The 19,768-nt window shown below is 67.1% G+C and overlaps 2 protein-coding genes across 2 annotated transcripts in view; one reads left to right on the forward strand and one right to left on the reverse strand.

The window, feature by feature from the left end:
• Nucleotides 1–14,109, reverse strand: part of HSPG2 (heparan sulfate proteoglycan 2) — a 40,299-nt gene extending 26,190 nt beyond the window's left edge. The window contains 22 exon segments of the mRNA XM_052792563.1: nucleotides 314–454; nucleotides 1,069–1,136; nucleotides 1,214–1,272; nucleotides 1,344–1,430; nucleotides 1,508–1,635; nucleotides 1,722–1,869; nucleotides 1,946–2,142; nucleotides 2,627–2,803; nucleotides 2,876–3,039; nucleotides 3,104–3,250; nucleotides 3,332–3,480; nucleotides 4,176–4,320; nucleotides 5,287–5,418; nucleotides 5,493–5,612; nucleotides 5,689–5,928; nucleotides 6,572–6,697; nucleotides 6,889–7,049; nucleotides 7,665–7,723; nucleotides 7,820–7,929; nucleotides 8,356–8,439; nucleotides 8,784–8,916; nucleotides 13,990–14,109. Of these exon segments, the coding sequence (XP_052648523.1) occupies nucleotides 314–454; nucleotides 1,069–1,136; nucleotides 1,214–1,272; nucleotides 1,344–1,430; nucleotides 1,508–1,635; nucleotides 1,722–1,869; nucleotides 1,946–2,142; nucleotides 2,627–2,803; nucleotides 2,876–3,039; nucleotides 3,104–3,250; nucleotides 3,332–3,480; nucleotides 4,176–4,320; nucleotides 5,287–5,418; nucleotides 5,493–5,612; nucleotides 5,689–5,928; nucleotides 6,572–6,697; nucleotides 6,889–7,049; nucleotides 7,665–7,723; nucleotides 7,820–7,929; nucleotides 8,356–8,439; nucleotides 8,784–8,916; nucleotides 13,990–14,049 (2,835 nt within the window). The 5' untranslated portion in view covers nucleotides 14,050–14,109.
• Nucleotides 14,110–14,815: 706 nt separating this feature from the next.
• CELA3B (chymotrypsin like elastase 3B) lies at nucleotides 14,816–18,755 on the forward strand. The gene is given in 13 exon segments (XM_052792746.1): nucleotides 14,816–14,923; nucleotides 15,834–15,983; nucleotides 16,092–16,168; nucleotides 16,243–16,340; nucleotides 16,933–17,014; nucleotides 17,016–17,071; nucleotides 17,170–17,236; nucleotides 17,238–17,273; nucleotides 17,276–17,311; nucleotides 17,795–17,941; nucleotides 18,021–18,080; nucleotides 18,082–18,174; nucleotides 18,738–18,755. Coding segments are annotated over 12 exon segments (804 nt in total). The 5' UTR covers nucleotides 14,816–14,923; nucleotides 15,834–15,949.
• Nucleotides 18,756–19,768: the final 1,013 nt, after the last annotated feature.

The raw sequence follows: 19,768 nt of genomic DNA on the forward strand, positions 1-19,768 counted from the left end.
GCACGACACAGCACAACATGGCACGGTCTGACATAGCATGGCATTACACGGCACAGCACGGCATGACATGGCGCAGTATGGCACAGCACAGCATGACATAGCACGGCATAACGGCATATAACGGCACAGCATAGCACGACACGGCTTGACATGACATGGCATGGCATGGCATGGCATGGCAAGGCAAGGCACAGCATGGCATAACGTGGCATATAATGGCATGGCATGGCTTGGCGTCACATAGTATGGCACAACATGGCACAACATGGCACCAAATGACCCAGCATGGCCTGGCACGGCCTGGTGAGCGTACCTGGTGGCGGCTCCATGCGGAGCTGGCGCAGTGCCGTGAGACGCCCATGCAGAAGCACTGCAGGCAGCCCTCGGGGTTGGCCGCGCTCAGGTGGAAGGTGCCGGCAGCGCAGGCGTCACACAGTCGCCCCCGCACGTTGGGCTGCCGGGGGGGGCACAGGATGGGTGCCGTGGGTGGGGGTGCCAGGGGGTGGAGGAATGGGTGCCGTGGGGGATCGGACCAGCTGGGTGCTGGGGGGACTGGGAAATGGGGTGCCAGGGTGGGGAGGTGGGTGCTGCGGTGGGGGGCTGCTGGGGAGTGGAAACGGAGGGGGGCGGGGTGGGACTGGGTGCTGGGGGGGCTGGAGTGGGTGCCATGGGGGGAGTCGGACTGGGAGCTATGGGGGGGGGGGGTCGGAATGGGTGCTGGGGGGGGCAGAATGGGTGCCCCAGGGATCGGACTGGGTGTCATGGGGGGTCGGACTGGGTGCTGGGGGGGGTGTTTGACTGGGTGCTAATGTGGGGGGTGGCATGGGTGCTAGGGAGGATTGGACTGGGTATCCCAGACACCGGACTCAGTGCCATGGGGGGGTCAGAATAGGTGCTATGGGGGATCGGACTGGGTGCCATAGCTGGGATTACACTGGGTGCCCCAGGGATCAGACTGGGTGCCATGGTGGGGGGGGGGGGTGTCACACTGGGTGCTTCGGGGATCCAACTAGGTGCTGTGGGAGGTGGGAGCACCCAGTGCCCCCCCGCCCAGCACCCTGCCCGCACCTTGCAGCGGCACGTGCCGCCGGCCTCGTCCTTGCCCCCGCGGGTGTCGCACTTGACGAGCTCCTGGCCTGTGGGCAGCGAGGGTGAGGGTGGGGGGCACCCCTGGGTGTGGGGGGGCACCCCACAACCAACACCCACCACTCACCAATTGGGGTACACTTGCCACCTGGCTGGATGGGGTCTCCCTCGTAGCCCGGGGCGCACCTATGGGAATGGGTTGATGATGGGTGGGGCGTCTTGGGGGGGGGGGGGTTATAGGGACCCCCCGCACCCACCTCTCGCAGCGGCGGCCGGCGTAACCGGGTGCGCAGGCGTCGCAGGTGGCTTGGCCGTCCGTGTCCAAAAAGCATGACTCCGAAAACCTGCAGGTGACAATGATGGTGACAGACTGGGGCAGTGATATTTTGGGGGCGGGGGGGCCCCTGGGATTGGCACTCACCTGCGAGCTGGCTCAGTGTAAGGACAGGGACAAGGGTGACAGGCAGTGGCCGTGCCCTTGGTGGCATCGCCGAAGAAGCCAGGTTTGCACTTCTCGCACTGGGGACCCTCCGTGTTGTGCTGGCAGTTCTGGGGGGGGATGGGGACATGTGGCACAGGGGGCGTGGTGACACCATGCCACATCCCCATTCCCTTGTCACCCCCCCATTCCTTACCATGCAGTGTCCAAAAACGGGGTCGCAGGTGCTGGAGTGGCCGTGGCAGCCGCAACCGGAGCAGGTCCCCAGGTAGGGTCCCCTTGTCACCCGCTCGAAGCGGGTGGCACATCGCTGGCATGACAGCCCCGCGTAGCCCACGGGGCACCTGGGGACACAGTGGTGTGACGGTGGCATCGTGGCGGTGGTGGCACCGAGCCCGCAACCTCGCTACCAGCAGTCACCTGCACTCCTCGACGTCCCCGGCTAGCCCCAGGCCGGTGTCACTGGGGCTGGTGACATCCATGGCCACGTCGCTGAGCCCCACGCTGGCCATGCGCCCGTCGTAGACCGCCCGGATGAAGATGCCCTCCAGCCCCTGCAGCACCAGCAGCAGCAGCTCCCGGCTCACTGGGGCACCTTCCTCATCCTCCCAGTGGTCCTGCCAGGACAGTGACACCAGTGTCACCCCGGGGTGATGCCAACGCTGACATCAGCCACCTGCTACCACTGGCATCACCCACCCACCACCACTGGCTTCACCCACCCATCAGCAGCCATCACCTACCCGCCACCATCAGCATCACCCACCCATCACCAGCATCACTCATCCATCACCACCAGCATCACCATCACCCACCTACCACCCACCCACGACCATCACCAGCATCACCCATCCCCCACCATCACCAGCATCACCCACTCATCACCACCACCACCATCACTGCCATCACCCACCCACCATCACTGCCATCACCCACCCACCATCACCCTCCCACCACCACCACCATCATCCACCCATCACCACCACCACCACCACCCTCCCACCATCACCCTCCCACCACCACCACCATCATCCACCCATCACCACCACCACCACCACCCTCCCACCCACCATTGCCATCCCCCACCTGGCTCCCACCCACCTCGGTGAAGGGCACATGCCGCCGGTTGAGGACATCAGGCTGGGTGGCTCCGGCGCGTGCCCGCAGCTGCCGCCCGTGGCCCCGCAGCACCACATCGGGGTGGGTGGTGGGCTCAGGGGGTCCCCGCCCCAGTCGGTACCGCACCCCGTAACTCAGCGCTCCCCCATAGGCATCCACCTGGCAGCATCAGCAGGCTGTCAGCGGCCGTGCCGCTGGCGTCCCCAGCCCTGTCCCCACCCCTGGTGTCACCTTGTCCCCAAGGAAGGCGTCTGGCAGCGCCCAGAAGGCATCGAGGGCCAGGAAGCGGCGGGACAGATCCAGGAGCTGGAATTCCTCGGCACCCACGTCCACGTGGAGCTGGGTGGCCGAAAGCACCGGTGGGGATGGCGCGGCCGGCACCGTCACGTTGACGCCTGCAAGGAGATGCTCAGCCCCTGGCGCGTCCCTTGTCCCCTGTCCCTTGTCCCCATAACTCACCCTTGAAGTCGTCGGGGCGGTCAAAGCGGAGGCGGAGGCGGTGGCGGTGCCGGGCAGTGGCACGGCAGGCGGTGGCGACGCCAAAGCAGAAGCAGGGCAGGCAGCGGGATGTCCCCGTCACCTGGAAGTGGCCCTCGGGGCACGGTCCTGCGGGAGACGGTGGGTGACGGTGCCAGTGCCGTGGTGGGGGTGGGGTTGGATGGGGAGGGGAGGGCGGGGGACACTCACCGGGGCGGGTGACGGTGAGGATGCTGTCGGGGATGCCGAAGACCATGCCAAGGGTGTTGATGGCTTCACAGGTGTAGGCGCCTTGGTCGGCTTCTTTCACGTCCCGGATGGTCAGCGTGCCCTGCCCGGCCTCGCTCACGATCGACACCCTGCATGGCACGCTTGGCACCCAGCACCCAGTGCCCGGCACACGCAGCACCCGGCATACTCGGTACCCAGCACCGGCAAAGGAACACGGCCCGCTGCACGCCCAGGCCCCGCCCCTAATTGCACACCCCGCCCCTCGTGCAAGCCCCGCCCTCAAGGGGAAGCCCCGCCCACCGTGCAGCTCCCCTGTCCACCGTGTGCATGGCCCCTGCTGGCTGTTAGCTCCGCCCCTTTGCTGGGAGCCTTGCCCTGAAAGCCCCGCCCACCACGGCAGCCCACGCCCCCTGTACAAGCACCACCTCCAAGTGCAAGCCCCTCCCACCACAGGGCTCTCCCCTAGTGCAAGCCCCTCCCACCATAGCCCCCTCCTGCCACAAGCCCCTCCTACCACCAGACACCCCTCCCCCAAAGTGCAAGCCCCTCCCAGCACAAGCCCCTCCCCCAGGCTCAAGCCCCTCCCACCACTACAGGCCCCGCCCCAAGCACAACCACCACCTCCACCCCAAGCACAAGCCCCTCCCCCAAGTGCAAGCCCCTCCCACCGCAGGACACACCCCGAGGGCAAGCCCCTCCCCAAAGAGAAGCCCCGCCCCTCCCCCCAGACCCCTCAGCCAGCACCCCTTGCCCCTGTGGGCCACCCCCCCTTTAGACCCCCGCCCCCTTAGGCCCCTCCCATCGGACCACGCCCCACCCCCACCTGTGGCTGCTGGGGGTGTGGCCCCAGTTGAGGCGCCAGGTGATGATGGGGGTGGGGACGCCGGTGGCCACGCAGGTGAAGGTGACCGTCTGCCCCGGCACCGCCCGCACCGACTCCCGGGGGAGCGTCACCACCTGCGGGGGCACTGCCCGCACCCCCCCGTCACCACCCCGCGCCCGGCGTGGCCCCGGCCCGGCTTGGGCACCGGGTCACCAGCACGGCACCGCTTGGGGACGGGGTCACCAGCACGCCACCCAGCACCGCACTGTGGCACCAGGTCCCCAGCATGGCATGGCTTGGGGACGGGGTCACCAGCACCAGGTCCCCAGCTCGGCTTGGGCACGGGGTCCCCAGCGTGGCACGGCTTGGGGACAGGGTCACCAGCAAGGGGTCCCCAGCCCAGCTTGGGCACGGGGTCCTCAGCGCAGCACCCAGCACCGCGCCATGGCACTGGGTCCCCAGCGTGGCACCACTTGGGTGCGGGGTCCCCAGCATTGTAGCCAGCACAGTGCCGTGACAGAGGGTCCCCAGCGTGGCACGGATTGGGCACAGTGTCCCCAGCACAGTGTCGTGTCCCCAGCCCGGTGCCATGGCATGTGGTCCCCCAGGCACAGCGTCCCCAGCCCGGTGCCATGGCACGGGGTCCCCAGGCACGGTGTCCCCAGCCCAGTGCCATAGCACAGGGTCCCTGGGTGTAGTGTCCCCAGCCCGGTGCCATGGCACGGGGTCCCTCGCACACAGTGTCCCCAGCCTGGTGCCGGTGGCGTGGGGTCCCTGGCACATCTCAGGGTCCCTGGCACAGCTTGGGAGCAACGTCGCCAGCCTGGTGCCATGCCATGGGGTCCCTGGCGCAGCTCGGGCACGGTGTCCCCAGCCCGGTGCCATGGCCCAGGTGCGGTGTCCCCAGCCCGGTGCCATGGCACAACGTCCCCAGGCACAGTGTCCCCAAGCCTGTGCCACAGCACCGCATCCCCAGCACAGCTCGGGCGCAGCATCCCCAGCACGCAGCCACATCACAGTGTCCCCAACCCAACACCGGGCACCACGTCCCCAAGCCTGGTAGAGGTGTCCCTTCGCCTGGGCTGACGTGTCCCCTCCCGGTGTCACTTACCGCAGCCGACCTCATCGGAGCGGTCGGGACAGTCGGGTTCCCGGTCGCATTGGTAGCTGGCACGGATGCAGCTCCCGCTCGCCACGCACCGAAACTCTGCCGGCCCGCACGCCGCACCGGGCGCTTTGGTGGCTGCAGCGGTGACGGTGACACGTGTCAACCGGGATCGTGTCACCGCGCGTGTCCCCCAACCCGGCCATACTCACGGCAATCGGTCTCGTCGGAGCCGTCCCCGCAATCGTTCTCGCCGTCGCAACGCCAAAGCTTGAGGGCGCAGTGCCCGTTGCGGCACTTGAATTCGTTGGGTTCGCAGGGCGAGGGGGTGCCTGGGTGGGTGGTGGGGGAGGTCGTCAGCACCCATAGGGTGCCCCCCACCCCATCGCCGCGGCACCGCAAACTCACCGCAAGCTTCCTCGTCGCTGCCGTCGGCGCAGTCGGGCTCGCCGTCACAGATGTAATCGCGGGGGACGCAGCGCCCGTTGGCGCAGGCGGCTTCGCCCGCTTGGCACCCACCCGTCGGCGGTTTGGGGGGGCGCGGGGTGAGCAGGCGACGTGGGGGGGCGGTGGCGGCGACGGTGACGGTGCTTACCGGGCGGGTGGTGGCGGGGCGGGCAGTGGTGGGGGGCATCCGTGTCGGGTGGTCTGTGGGGATGGGGGGGGTTATGGGGGGGAAATGGGGGTGCAGGGGGGTTATGGGGGGCTGGGGGGAATAGGGGTGTGGTGGGGGTTTATGGGGGGGTTATAGGGGGGAAATGGGGGTGCAGTGGGGGGGCTATGGGGGGTTATGGGGGAGGTGGGGGTGCAGGGGGGATTTAGGGGTGTTAAGGGGGAAATGGGGGTACAGTGGGGGAGTTATGGGGGGTAAATGGGGGTGCAGGGGGGTTATGGGGGTTATAGTGGAGAAACGGGGGTGCAGTGGGGTGTTACATGGGTATAGGGGAATTGGGGGTGTAGTGGGGAGTTTTATGGGGGTTATAGGGGGAGGTGGGGGTGCAGGGGGGGGTTTAGAGGTGTTTAGGGGGGAATGGGGGTGCAGTGGGGGGGTTGTGGGGGGTATAGGGGAAATGGGGGTGCAGTGGGGGGTTTATGGGGGTGCAGTGGGGGGTTTAGGGGTGTTTAGGAGGGGAAATGGGGGTGCAGTGGGGGGGTTTATGGGGGGTTATAGGGGAGAAGGGCGTGTAGTGGGGGAGTATGGGGGATATAGGGGGGAAATGGGGGTGTGGGGGATTTATGGGGGGTTATGGGGGAAATAGGTGTGCAGGGGGGGGTTGGGGGGAGGTCTCACCACAGCCATCCTCATCGGAGGCATCGTGGCAATCGGGCCGGTGGTCGCAGCGGTATTCGCCGGCGATGCATTCGCCGCTGCCGCAGGTGAACTCCGAGGAGGTGCAGGCGCGTGGGTGGGGGGTCACTAGTTGTGGGCGGGGGGGTCACCGTGGTCAGGGTGACAACCCCCATCCCCCAAAGATCCACCCACCAGAAATTTGGAGGGGAGGGGGTCGAGACACAATGCTATGCGGGACCAGGTGATGGGATGGGATCTATGGGGGTGGTCTGAGTGCACTCCCCCCCCCCCGGGTGTCCCCCCCCTCCTGCACTCACCGGCCCCCAAGCGCCGGAACTGGAAGCCGAGGGGGGAGGTGAGGTAGGAGGCAATGGAGCCGGCGGCCACCAGGTCCCGCAGGACCCCCCCCAGCTGTGCCTCGTCCCCGTTCCCCTCCGAGCCCACGTCCAGCTCCACAAAAACGTCGCCTTCCAGCTCTCTGGGGGGGGGTGGAAAGGGGAGGGGGGGGGTGTCAGCACCCCAAAATCTCCCTCCTGCACCCTGCCAAATCTTCCCTGGACCCCCAAAAGCTCCTCTGCACTCCCAAAACATCCCCATCCCCCCAAAAACCTCCCCTGCACCCCCAAAAGCTCCCCGTACCCCCAATTATCACTGCACCCCAAAACCTCCCCATCACCCCCAAAAGCTCCCCACTATTCCCAAACTCCCCACTGTCTCCCCAAGCTTCCCCATCACCCCCAAACCTTCCCACTGACTCCCTGGACCTCCCTGCCCCCCCAATCCTTCCCTGCACCCCCAAAACTTCCCATCCCCTCCAAGCCCTCCTGCCCCCCAAACCTGCCCATCCCCACAACCCCCTCCACACCCCAAAACGTCTCCATCGCCCCTAGTCCCCCCCACAGCCCCCCCAAACCTCCCCATCACCCTTAAACCCCCCCAACTCAAACCTCCCAGTATCCCCCAAACCTCCCCTGCACCCCCAAACCTCTCCTGCATCCCCCAAACCTCCCCAGCCCCCTTGACCCCCCCAAACCTCCCAGCCCCCCCAAGCCCTCTAAAACCCCCTAAGCCCCCCCAAACCCCCCCAGCTCACTTGATGAAGACCACGCTGACCACCTGCTCCCCGGGCACCTTGTAATACTCAGACTCCAGCTGATTGGTGGGGGGAGCAGAAAATGGGGGGGTCAGGGTGCTTCCTTGGGTGCCCCCAACCCCCCACCACCCCCCTCCCCGGGACCTCCCCCTTACCGTATCCACCACGGCCTCGGAAACCTCCCGAAATTCCTCAGATTCGGGGTCCTCCAGCTGCCGGCTGTAGTCGATGCTGCGGGTGAAGTTCACCAGCGCCCGGAAATAAACTGCGGGGGGGGAGTCAGAAATGGGGGGGCGGCTGTCAAAAATGGGGGGGATGGCACCTGCACCCCCCAAAAATACCCTCCTGTGACCTCCACCCAGCTGCGACCCCCCCATCCAGCTGTGATCCCCCCCCCCATCCAGCCGCATCCCCCCCAACATGTGGCACTGGGAGAAAAAAGTGGGGGGTGCAGCAAGGGGGGGGTCCCCCAATATGTGTCACTTACTCAGCGGGGGGTCGTCCTCGGGCTCCGCCACCACCATGCCCGCCGGTGCGGGGGGGGGGCCCGAGCGCTGCCCGCCGAGGAGGAGGATGAAGAGGAGGAAGAGGAGGAAGAAGAGGAAGAGGACGGAGAGGAGACAGAGCTTGAGAGCGGTGACACACAGGTGACACCCAGGGGACAGGTGCCACCCCCACGGCGTCCCCTTACCGGTGGGTGCCAGCCCGACGACGGGTATGTGGGTAGCGCTCGCCGGTGGCCAGGTGATGCCGCTGCCATCCTCCCCGCTGCCATCTGCAATGGGGACAGCACGGGTGGCACCCAGGGTGGCACCCGTCCAGGGTAGCAACCACCCAGGGTGGCATCCACTCATGGTGACACCCACCCATGATAACACCCACCCACCCAGTGCCATCTTACTGCCAGATGCCACCAGGTGCCACTGCCATCTGCGGTGGGGAGAGCATGAGCGACACCCAGGGTGGCATCCAGCACCCGGTGCCACCTTACTGCCAGATGCCACCAGGTCCCGCTGCCATCTGCAACGGGGACAGCACGAGTGGCATCTGGGGTGGCACCCGCCCATGGTGACACCCACCCAGGGTGGCACCCACCTGTGGCACCTCGTGCCACCTTACCTCCGGATGCCACCAGGTCCTCGTCATCAGAGAGGTGTTCGTAGTACCGGCGTCCCCGCGTCCCTCCGACGTGGTCGGCCACCGTGTCCTCGGGGAAGGAGGTCTCGGCCAAGCCCCGGGTGCCGCGGGTGACCTGGGGGACACCCGTCACCCCTCCGCTGGGTGCCAGGCCACGTCACCGGCACCGGGGAAGGGGGGTAAGGGGGGGGACACAGATGGGTGCTGGCAGGGCCAGGGCCGCATAGCTGCGCGGTGGAGTCACGGCGCGGGGGGGGGAATGAGCTCATCACCCACCCACCGCATTCCTGCGCCGCCACGGCACCGCCACGGCAGCGGGCACACGCGTGTGCCGGCACACGGGGAGGGGGGTGTGCGCGAGGGGACTGGGGCTGTGCACACGCCTTTGCACTGCTACGTGCACGCACCAACACTGGGACGCGTGTGCAGGCTGACACGTGGCTGTGCACACGTGTTTGCACCGCTACGTGCACACACCGACACGGGGACGCGTGTGCACGCTGACATGTGGCTGTGCACATGTGTTTGCACCACTACATGCACGCACCAACACGGGGATGCGTGTGCACGCTGACACGTGGCTGTGCACACGCATTTGCACCACTGTGTGCATGCACCGACACGGGGACGCATGTGCACGCTGACATGTGGCTGTGCACACGCTTCTGCACCTGTACATGTGTGCACTGACACAGGGACGCGTGTGCACACTGAGATGGCTGTGCACACGCCTTTGCACTGCTACGTGCATGCACTGACACAGGGACGCATGTGCACAGTGGTGTGGGGCTGTACATGTGTGCTTGCACCATTACATGTGTGCACTGACATGAAGGTGTGTGTGCAGAGCGGCATGGGGCTGTGCACACACGTTTGCACCACTACATGTGTGCACCAGCGTGGAGACGTGTGTGCACAGCACCATGGGACCGTGCACGTATGTTTGCACCATCACACGCGTGTGCACTGACACGGCGATGCACGTGCACGCCGACACGTGCCTGCGCACCTGCCTTTGCACCGCCACACGTGTGCACTGACATGGGGACGCGTGTGCATGCCGACATGTGGCCGTGCACACGTATTTACACACCGACACGCGGCTGCGGGTGCACACGGACGCCTGCGTTCGCACCGCTACGCATCCTTGCCGGCAACGTGGTGCCGCGTTCGCCGCGTCACACCTGTGCACCAACACATGCACACGCGTGTGCGCCGCCCCGGCGGGTGCCCCTCAGCCCGTGTCCCCCCCCTCACCGCCCCCGGCGCCCGCCGTGGCGAGGAATCCGTCGGGGCAGCACTTTGCTGTGCAAACAAGCGCCGGGGGGGATTAAGCGGGTGCTGGGGGACGGGGGGGGGGGGACAAGGCAGGGGGGGGACATGGCCATTCGCCTGCACAAATGGGGGGGACACGGCACCCTGAGGGAGTCTGGCTCAGGGTGGGGGGACCCCGTGGGTCCCAGCGCAGCCCCGGCCTGCTTGGGAGGGGGGAGGTGGGGTGCGGAAGGGGAAACTGAGGCACAGAGGAACTCATACGTGCGCTGAGCTGGGGGGTGCTCTGCTACTGCTCCCCACACGTGCACTGAGTGTGTACGTGCTCTGCTGCTGCCCCTCACGCATGCACTGAGCGCGTGGGTGCTCTGCCATCATCCCCACACACATGCACTGAGCGTGCAGGTCCTCTGCCATTGCTCCCCACACACGCACTGACTGTGTGGGTGCTCTGCCACTGCTCTCCAAGGCATGCACCGAGTACGCAGGTTCTCTGCTACTGCCCCTCACACATGCACCGAGTATGCGGGTTCTCTGCTACTGCCCCTCACACGTGCACTGAGTTGTGGGTTCTCTGCTACTGCCCCTCACGCAGGCACCGAGTACGTGGGTTCTCTGCTGCAGCTCCCCACACGTGCATTGAGTGTGTACGTGCTCCACCATCACCCCATCCATGCATGCACCGAGCATGTGGGTTCTCTGCCCCCGCTCCCCACACATGCACCGAGCGGGCGGGTGCTCAGCCCTGCCGGGCAGCGGGCCCCATCCTGACCAGGCGGAAGGGCAGCTGCCTGTCCTGTCACCGGCGGTGGCCAGGGAGGGGACAATCACCCCTCTCCTGTTACCGGAAGCCTCCCCGCGCCACGGCCCCGCACCCGGACGCCTGGGTTCCCCCCGCCGCCGCCGGGGCAACCGCGCCCGGCCGGACGCTGCCGCCGCCGCTCACATTTTCCACTCGCCGGCCCAAATCCTGCCCGCACCCTGGGGAAAACCCAGGGGAGGGGGGGGGAGCTGAGGAAGAGGAGGGTGAGGAAGCACCACCCTGTCCCACATGCAGATTCGCTTGATGAACCTTGTGCCCCAAATTCGGGGGGACCTCAACTTCTCCTCCCCCCCATCAATTTGGATGTGTCCCCTTGTCAAAATCTGGATGTGCCCCCCTCAAAATCTGGATGTGCCCCCCCTAAATTCTGGATGTGTGTCCCCCCCTTTACTTCATCCGGGCGAGGAAGAGGAGGTGACGCACGGCAGGAATAATAACCGGGGGGGGTTATTAATAGCAGCCCCCCCTCAGCCTTATTGTTCCCCCAAGGTCGCGGCTACAAGGTGTTTCCCCCCCCCTCAAAAAACCTTCCTCCTCCCCTGGGGGTCCCCTGGGACAGAGGGGACCCTGCTGCGGTGCTGAGCCACCCCCAGTTTTTTGGGACCCCACCCAGGGGTTTTTTTTGGGGGGGGCTGCCAGCACAGCTGGTGGGATACTAGTCCCTTGGGGGGGGGTACAGGCAGCTGCCTACCCCCTCCCCGCTGCTGCCCCCACCCCGCCCCGTGATTTTGGGGGTGCAAACAGCTGTGGGGTCAAAGTCACTTCTGGGGGGGGGGGAGCAAATATTTGTGTGCCTAATTTATCCCAAAAGAGCTGGGCTTTGGGGGTGGGGGGGGCAACGCCCCAGGGGTGCTGAGGGGACCCAGGAGTCCGGGCTGGCCTTGTCCTGCTCTTCCTCCTCCTCCTTCTCCTCCTCCTCCTCCTCCCAGCCAGGCCAATCTTTGGCGATGGGAAAGAGCTGAAGCGCGCCGGCAGCTCGCAGGGCCACGTGCGCTGGGGACCCTTGGGGGGGACACACACACCACCCTGGGGAATCCTGGGTGGGTCCCCAAGGGTCCCCACGGGAGACACGAGCCCCCCCCCATCCCTTCCCAAAAGCATGGGAGCAAGCAAAGCCGGCACGAGCGTGCACACGAGCGTGCAAGAGTGAGGGTGCAAGCAATGAGGGTGCTGGGAGCACCCCGGGTGGGTGCGGGTGCGTGCACACGCGGGTGCGTGGGCCCCCCCCCCTTCTCCCTCCCCCTTTCCCCCCCCCAGGCCTGGCGATCTTATCGCACATTCCTGCTGCGCCCTCGCCCCCCCCCTCCATTAACCCTTCACAGCCCTCGGGGTGGGGGCACCCCCACGCCACAACTCCCCCCGTGGAGTGGGTGGACCCCCCCTGCGTTTTTTTAAGGGGGACACACACACATTCCTCAGCATCCCGGAGTGGGGGGGGAGGATATTGGGGTGCCATCCCATCATGGTGTCCCCAAATCCCCCTGTCCCATAGCGGAATGGGGTTGGCGAGGTGGGGGGAGGGCAAAATGGGGGGACTCCCCCCCACTTTCGTCCCCACCAGCCCTCCCCCCGGGACGTGGGTGGGAGCCCCACGGAGCAGGGGGGGGGGCAGCCCTGCCAGCATGGCCCCGAGCAACAAGGCCCCCTCTGTTCTCAGCCCCGGGCATCGTCCCAGCCCCAAACCACCCCCCTGCCCCCCACCCCCACCCCCGCCCCGGGTGGGGGCGGGCCCCCCCACATCACCATCAGCCCCCCTACCTTGCTTGGGGACCCCCCCCTCAGACAGAGGATGCTCTGCCCCACGGTGCAAACCCACCCTGCACCCCCCTTGGGGGGCACCCAGAGGTGTCACCCCCCTCGCCCCCCACTGCATCCCAGCTGGGTGTGACACCCCCCCCAGGGACACCCCCAGATGCAGCCCCCCCCGCCCCCCCCCAGGGGGGGTATTTTGGGAGAGCTATTTTTAGGGTGGCTGGCGCCACCCGTCACCCTTTAAATTTAGCCGGGGTGGGAGAGGGGGATGGGGGGGGGCACGGCGGGGGAGCAGCACCCCAAAAGCAGGACGCACCCCAAAAGCAGAATGCACCCCTATACGTGGCCACCCCACCGAGGGCCAGGAGGGCAGTGGGGTCCCGGGGGAGGGTGTGGAACAGCTCGACCCCCAGGGTCAGGAGCCCATGGGTGGCTTTGGGGGATGATGGGGACCCCCCCACCCCGGGACCTGGGGGACCCCAATTCCCTGAGGGGACAGGGTGCGGTGACAGGGACCCCACGTGCCCCGGGTTTATGGGGGACCCCAATTCCTTGAGGGGGATGGGGCGTGGTGACCCCATGTGCCCCTGGTCCCTGGGGGACCCCAAGTCCCTTAGGGGACAGGCATGGGGGTGGGCACACCATGCACGCCGGGTTTATGGGGGGACCCCAATTCCCAGATGGGACAGGGCATGGGGATGGGGTCCCCACCCCTCCTTGTTGGTTGGGGGGACCCCAATTCCCTCAGGGGCCAGGGCAGGGTGCTGGGGTTCCCACATGCCCCCAGTACATGGGGGGGGGGGGACTCCCAATCCCCTAGGGACCGGGGCAGGGTGCCAGGGACCCCGCATCCCCCCTGGTACGGGGGGGACACACCCCAATCCCTTAGGGGATGGGGACCCCACATCTCCCTGGTGCCCAGGAGGACCCCAATTCCCTGATGGGACAGGACAGGATCCCGGGGTCCCCGCACCCCCTCAGTACCCGGGGAGGGACCCCAATTCCCCTTTAGCGACGAGAGCACAATGCCGGGGACCCCGCACCCTCCTGTAGCTCGGGGAGGGGACGGGACACCCCCCAAAAATCCCTTCGGCCACAGCGCACTGCCCACCCCGAATTCTTTAAGGACCCCCCCAACTCCTTGAAGGGACCCCAACTCCTTTAGGAGACCCCAACTCCGGGGTGGGGATCCCAACTCCTTTAAGGGACCCCCAACTCCATGGAGGGGGGAATCCCAACTACGGGGGGGGGCACCCCAATCCCTCTAGGGGACCCCAACTTCTTGCCGGACGCCCCCACCCCCTGGGGACCCGAGGGGACGCGGGGGACGACGACACTCACTCCGAGGAGGGCTCCGAGCACCAGGAGGGCTCCCAGTCCCGCCGGTACCGGCGGCCCCATCGCCCCGCTCCGGCCCCGCCGCTCCGCTCCCGTCCCGCTCCACTCCCGCGTCGCCGCCCGCCCCGGGGCCCCGCCCCGCCCCGCCCCGCCCCGAGGCGGGGCCGGCCGGGAGCGCGCCCACGGGGCGGGGTGGGGGGGGGTCAAGTCTGGGAACTTGAAGGGGACACGGGGAGGGGGGGGTGTCCTCCGGGAAGTTCTACGGGGAGACGGGGGGGGCGTGGGGACCCAGGGGACATCTCTGTGCATGTCCACGGGGACACGGGGGGGGCGTGGGGACACCGTGGGGACACCTCTAGGAACTTGCAAGGGACACGGGGGGGGCGTGGGGACATGGTGGGGACACCGTGGGGACACTTCTAGGAACTTGCAGGGGACACGGCGGGGGGCGTGGGGACACCGTGGGGACACTTCTAGGAACTTGCAGGGGACACGGGGGGGGGGGGCGTGGGGACACCGTGGGGACACCTCTGGGAACCTGCAGGGGACACGGGGGGGTGTGGGGACACGGGGGGGACACCGGGGGGGACACCTCTAGGAACTTGCAGGGGACACAGGGGGGCGTGGGGACACCAGGGGGGACACCTCTGGGAACTTGCAGGGGACACGGGGAGGGCGTGGGGACACCGTGGGGACACCTCTGGGAACTTGCAAGTTACACGGGGGGGGCGTGGGGACACGGTAGGGACACCATGGGGACAGGTCTGGGAACCTCTGGGGGACATGGGGGGCGCGTGGGGACACTGTCTGTGCCACCTAGCCGGGGACACAAATGGTCACAGGGACGCGGCCGTGGGAGGTGCCCACGGAGACACGGGGGTGACACGAGTGTCCCCACGAGACACATGGTGCCCCTGTGGGACCCCACAGCCCCCAGGTATGTGGGGCAGTATGGGGGCTATGGGGGACATGGGGTTATAGGGGCTATGGGGGGCACCAGGGACATGGGGCAGTACGGAGGCTATAGGGGACACAAGGGGCATGGCAGATATAGGGGCTCTAGGGGGCACAGGGTGGTTATAGGGGCTACTGGGGGAAACAGGGGCACTGGGGAGTATGGAGCATACTGGGCGCAGAGGGGCCATGGGGTGCATGGGGGATATAGGGGCTATGCGGGTAGCAGGACATGAGGGTATGGGGGGCACAGGGGCTATGGGGGGCACCAGGTGCCTGAAGGGTATAGGGGCTATAGGGACCCCAGCTGCTATGGGGGACACTGGGGCTCTGTGGACCACAGGGGTTCTAGGCTCCGTGGTGTGTACCATGTGCCTATAGGGATGCTGAGGGGGGTAAGGGGCTATAGGGTGGCACAGAGGGTTGTAGGGGGGGACCAGGGGCATTGAGGATATGGGGCTATGGGTGTCACAGGAGCTATGGGGTCTGGGAGGGGGTATGTATGGGGGCCAGAGGGGGCCACCAGGGTCATGGTGGGTATGGGGGGCTGTGGGGGACACAGGGGTGGTTATGGGGGCTATGGGGGCACAGGGGCTATGGGGTCTGGGAGGGGGGGATATATGGGCACTGAGTCCATGGGGGCTATAAGGGCAATAAGGGCTAGATGGGGACATCAGGGGCATGGGGCAGTATGGGGGGCATAGGGGGGTTATAGGCGCTATGGGGGCACACCAGGGGCAGGGGTGGTATGGGGTCTGTAGGGGCACAGGGGCTATAGGGGCACAGGGGTCTATAGGGTCTCCATTGGGTGCAGCTGGCTGGGTGCCAGGTGCCACGTCCCCCCCAAGGCCAAGGTTAATGGTTAACCCCGCTGGTGCCCCCCCCCCCCTCAGCACCCAGGTGGGTGCCAGGTGCTGGTTCCCAGGGGTTGCCCTTGGGTGCCCCCGATACCGGAGGGGATTTAAGGCCGGCGGCCACCCCCATGCGCCCCGACTGAGCTGCAACCGCGATGCTGAGCCTCCTCCTGCTGCTGGTGGCTGGCGGTAAGGTGTCCCGAGCCCCCACCCGTGTCCCCGAGCCCCCCCACCTGTGTCCCCAACCTCGGGTGGAGTGATGGGTGCCCAGTGGGTGACGGGCGCCCTGTCCCGCAGGCAGCCGGGCCACGGTGCTGCCGGACTCACGGGTGGTCAACGGGCAGGATGCTGCACCCTATAGCTGGCCTTGGCAGGTGAGCGGGCGGGGGGGGTAGGGTGAGGGGGGTGGCACCCATGGGTGCTGTGGCACCCACCAGTGTCCCCGCAGATCTCGCTGCAGTACGAGCGGGACGGCACCTTCCGCCACACTTGCGGGGGCACCCTGATCGCGCCCAACTGGGTGATGACGGCCGCACACTGCATCTCGTGAGGGACCCCCCGAGACCCACGGCTGGTGCTGGGGGGGGGGGGGCTGTCGGGGGGGGCAGGGTGCAGGAGGGAGTGTAAGGGGCAACGGGGGGTGCGAGGTGCAGGATGGGTGCAGGAGGAGTGCAGGGTGCAGGGGTGGGTGCATTGGGGAGGATGTAGGGTGCAGGGGAGTACAGGAGGGCAGGGATGGGTGCAGGAGGGGTGCAGGGCGCATAAAGATTGTGCAGGGTGCAGGAATGGGTGCGTGGAAGGGATGGGGGTGCAGGGGGATGTAGGGTGCAGGAGGGGTGCAGGGTGTAGTGGGGGTGTGCAGGGTGCCAAATGGGTGCAGGAGCAGGTGCATGGAGGGGATGGGGGCATAGGGTTTGAGCAGGGTGCATGGAGGGGGTGCTGGGTGCAGGGATGGGGTGCAGGGGTGATATATTGTGCAGGACGGGTACATGGAAGGGGTGGTGGGCGCAAGATGGGCACATGGGGGGGTGCGGGGTGAATGGAGGAGGTGCAGGGTGCAGGGAGGGGTGCAGGAGGGTTGCAGCACCCTGGGGTGCCGCCGGGTGCGGTGTCCCCTGATGTGCCCGTCCCCCGGCAGCTCCTCGCTGCACCTACGAGGTGGTGGCTGGGCGGAGTACGACATGGGTGCCAGGGAGGGCTCCGAGCAGCGCATCCCTGTGGGCCCCCGCCGACATCTTCGTCCACCCCAAATGGCGAAGCTCCTGCGTGGCCTGCGGGTGAGCGGGGTCCCTGGGTGTGTGTGGGGGGGGTGTTGGGGACACTGTCCCCAACAGCCTCCCCCCCCCACCTTGTGACACGTGTCCCTGCGTGGCAGCAATGACATCGCGCTGCTGAAGCTGCAGCGCCTGGCGGTGCTCAACACTGAGGTGCAGGTGGGGCAGCTTGCCGCCGGCGGGCACTGTCCTGCCCGATGGGTACCCCCTTGCTACCTGAGCGGCTGGGGGCGGCTGGCCAGTACGTCCTGGGGGGGGCCACGGATAGGGAGTGGGATGGGGAGATGGTTGGAGGGACGGATGGGGAGATGGGGGGATGGGTGGGGAGGTGGCTGGAGGAATGGAGGGTTGAATGGGGGACATGGTTGGAGAGATGGAGAGATGGATGGGGAGATGGTTGGAGGGATGGATGGAGGGTTGGATGGGGAGATGGAGGGAAGGATGGAAGGATACAGGGATGGAGGGAAGGGGTGGAGGGCTGGAGGGCTTGAAGGATGTGGGTTTGAAGGGATGGATGGATGGATGGATGGACGGACGGGTGGATGTGGGCTGGTTGGATGGATGTGGAGCAGACAGACACGTGGCTGGATGAGGGATAGATGATGGACGGATGGACGGATGGCTGGCTGGCTGGCCGGCCTATGGACGGTCAGTGCCAGCAGGAAGGACACCGGGCATGGCATCAGCCCCCACCCCAGCCCCCCCTAACGCCCGGGTTGGCAGCGGGGGGGGCCGCTGCCGGAGCGGCTGCAGCAGGCGCTGCTGCCCGTGGTGTCCTATGAGCGCTGCAACCCAGACCCCGACTGGTGGGGCACCCTCGCCATCCGCCGCACCATGATCTGCGCCGGCGGCGCAGAGAAGGCCGGCTGCAACGTGAGTGCCACGCCGGCCAGGGGGGGGACACGCTGGAACACCCCCCGGCACTGACATCCCCCTCCATCCCGTACCCCAGGGCGACTCCGGGGGTCCCCTGAACTGCCAGGCAGCCGACGGGCACTGGGAGGTGCACGGCAATCGCCAGCTTCGTCTCAGGGCTGGGCTGCAACGCGCCCAAGAAGCCGACGGTCTTCACCCGTGTCTCCGCCTTCGAGGACTGGATCGCCGAGGTGGGGAACGGGATGCTGGGGTGCCTGGGGTGCTGGGATGCCCGGGGTGCTGGGGAAATGGGATGCCATGATGTCAGGGTGCTGGAGCACCAGGGCACTGGGATACCAGGGTGTCAGGGTGGTGGGGTGCCAGGGCAACAGGGTCCTTGGGTGCCATGATGCCAGTGTACCAGGGTGCTGGGTGCTGGAGTGCTGGGGCACTAGGGTACCAGGATGCCGTGGTGCTGGGGTGCCAGGGGACTGGGGTGCCATAGTGCTGGGGTACCAGGGCTCTGGGGTGCCAGGGTAGCAGAGTGCAAGGGTGCTGGGTACCAGAGTGCTGGGGCACTAGAGTACCAGGATGCCATGGTGCCAGGGGACTGGGATGCACTTGGGTGCCATGGTTCTGGGGTACCAGGGCTCCGGGGTGCCATGGTGCTCTGGTGCTGGGATACCAGGGTGCCAATGGGCCAGGCTGCTGGGGTGCTGGATTGCCGGAGTGCCAGGGTGCTGGAATACTAGGGTGCCAGGGCAGTGGTGTGCTGGGGTGCCGCACTCCCCCCTCAGCAGCTTCTCCCTTCCAGACCATGAGCCAGAACTGAGCGTTGGCGGCGGCGACCTCCCGGCGTGGCATCGGGCAAATAAACCCCCAGATCTGGCACCGCACGCGTCCCTGTGCTGGGGTGTGGGCAAGCGCAGGGGCGGCCGGCATGTGGGGGTGGCAGATGTCACTGGCTGGGCGGGCACGGAGAGTACCCAGAGGTGCCCAGATACCACCGGGATGGGCACCCAGAGACACCCCAGTGTGACAGGAACAGGCACCCAGAGACACCCAGATGCCACATGCACTGTTTGCCCTGAGGACCCATGGTGCCACAGGGACGGGCACCCACAGGTGCCCAGACACCATGGGGATGGGCACCCAAAGACACCCAGGTGCCACGGGGACAAGCACCCCGAAGTGCCCTGAAGCCATGGGGATGGGCACTGTGAGGCACCGTGATGCCAAAGGGACAGGCACCCCAAGGTGCCTTGAGGCCACAGGGATGGGCCCCCTGAGGTGCCCTGAGGACACGGGGATGGCCTCAGCCATGTGCCCTGATGCCACGGTGATGGGCACCCAGTGACGTTCCGTCACCATGGGGATGGGAGCCCCGAGGCCCCGGGGATGGCCCCCTCCAGGCGCCCCAGGGCCAGACGGCCATGGCTGCAGCCTCTCTCCCGCCGTCTCCTGCCCTCCCGGCCCGGCCGTCGCTTCGCAACCACCGCCACCGGCGCGTGACCGGCGAACAAAGAACCCTTTCACCGGCGACCCCGCCACGGCCAGCACCCCTGGGACCCCCCAGCCGGAGCACCCCAGGTCCCCCAACCCCACCCAGGCACCCCACAGTGATGGGTGCTACAAGCACCCCCCGATTCCCCCAGGGATCTGGGTGGAAAATTCCGGCGCCGGGGCTGTATAAGTTTTATTGGCCCCTTGTCACTGTGTCCTGGGGGACCTTTGCTCTCCCTGCCGTGCCCCGGCATTGCCGCCATCGTCCGCCAGTGCCGCCCCGGCACGTTGCGGCCCTGCCGCTATCGCGGGCCCTTTGCTCGAAGAGGGGGGCTGAGGCTG

The sequence above is a fragment of the Harpia harpyja genome, chromosome 7 (assembly GCF_026419915.1).
Source record: "Harpia harpyja isolate bHarHar1 chromosome 7, bHarHar1 primary haplotype, whole genome shotgun sequence".
Lineage (NCBI taxonomy): Eukaryota > Metazoa > Chordata > Aves > Accipitriformes > Accipitridae > Harpia > Harpia harpyja.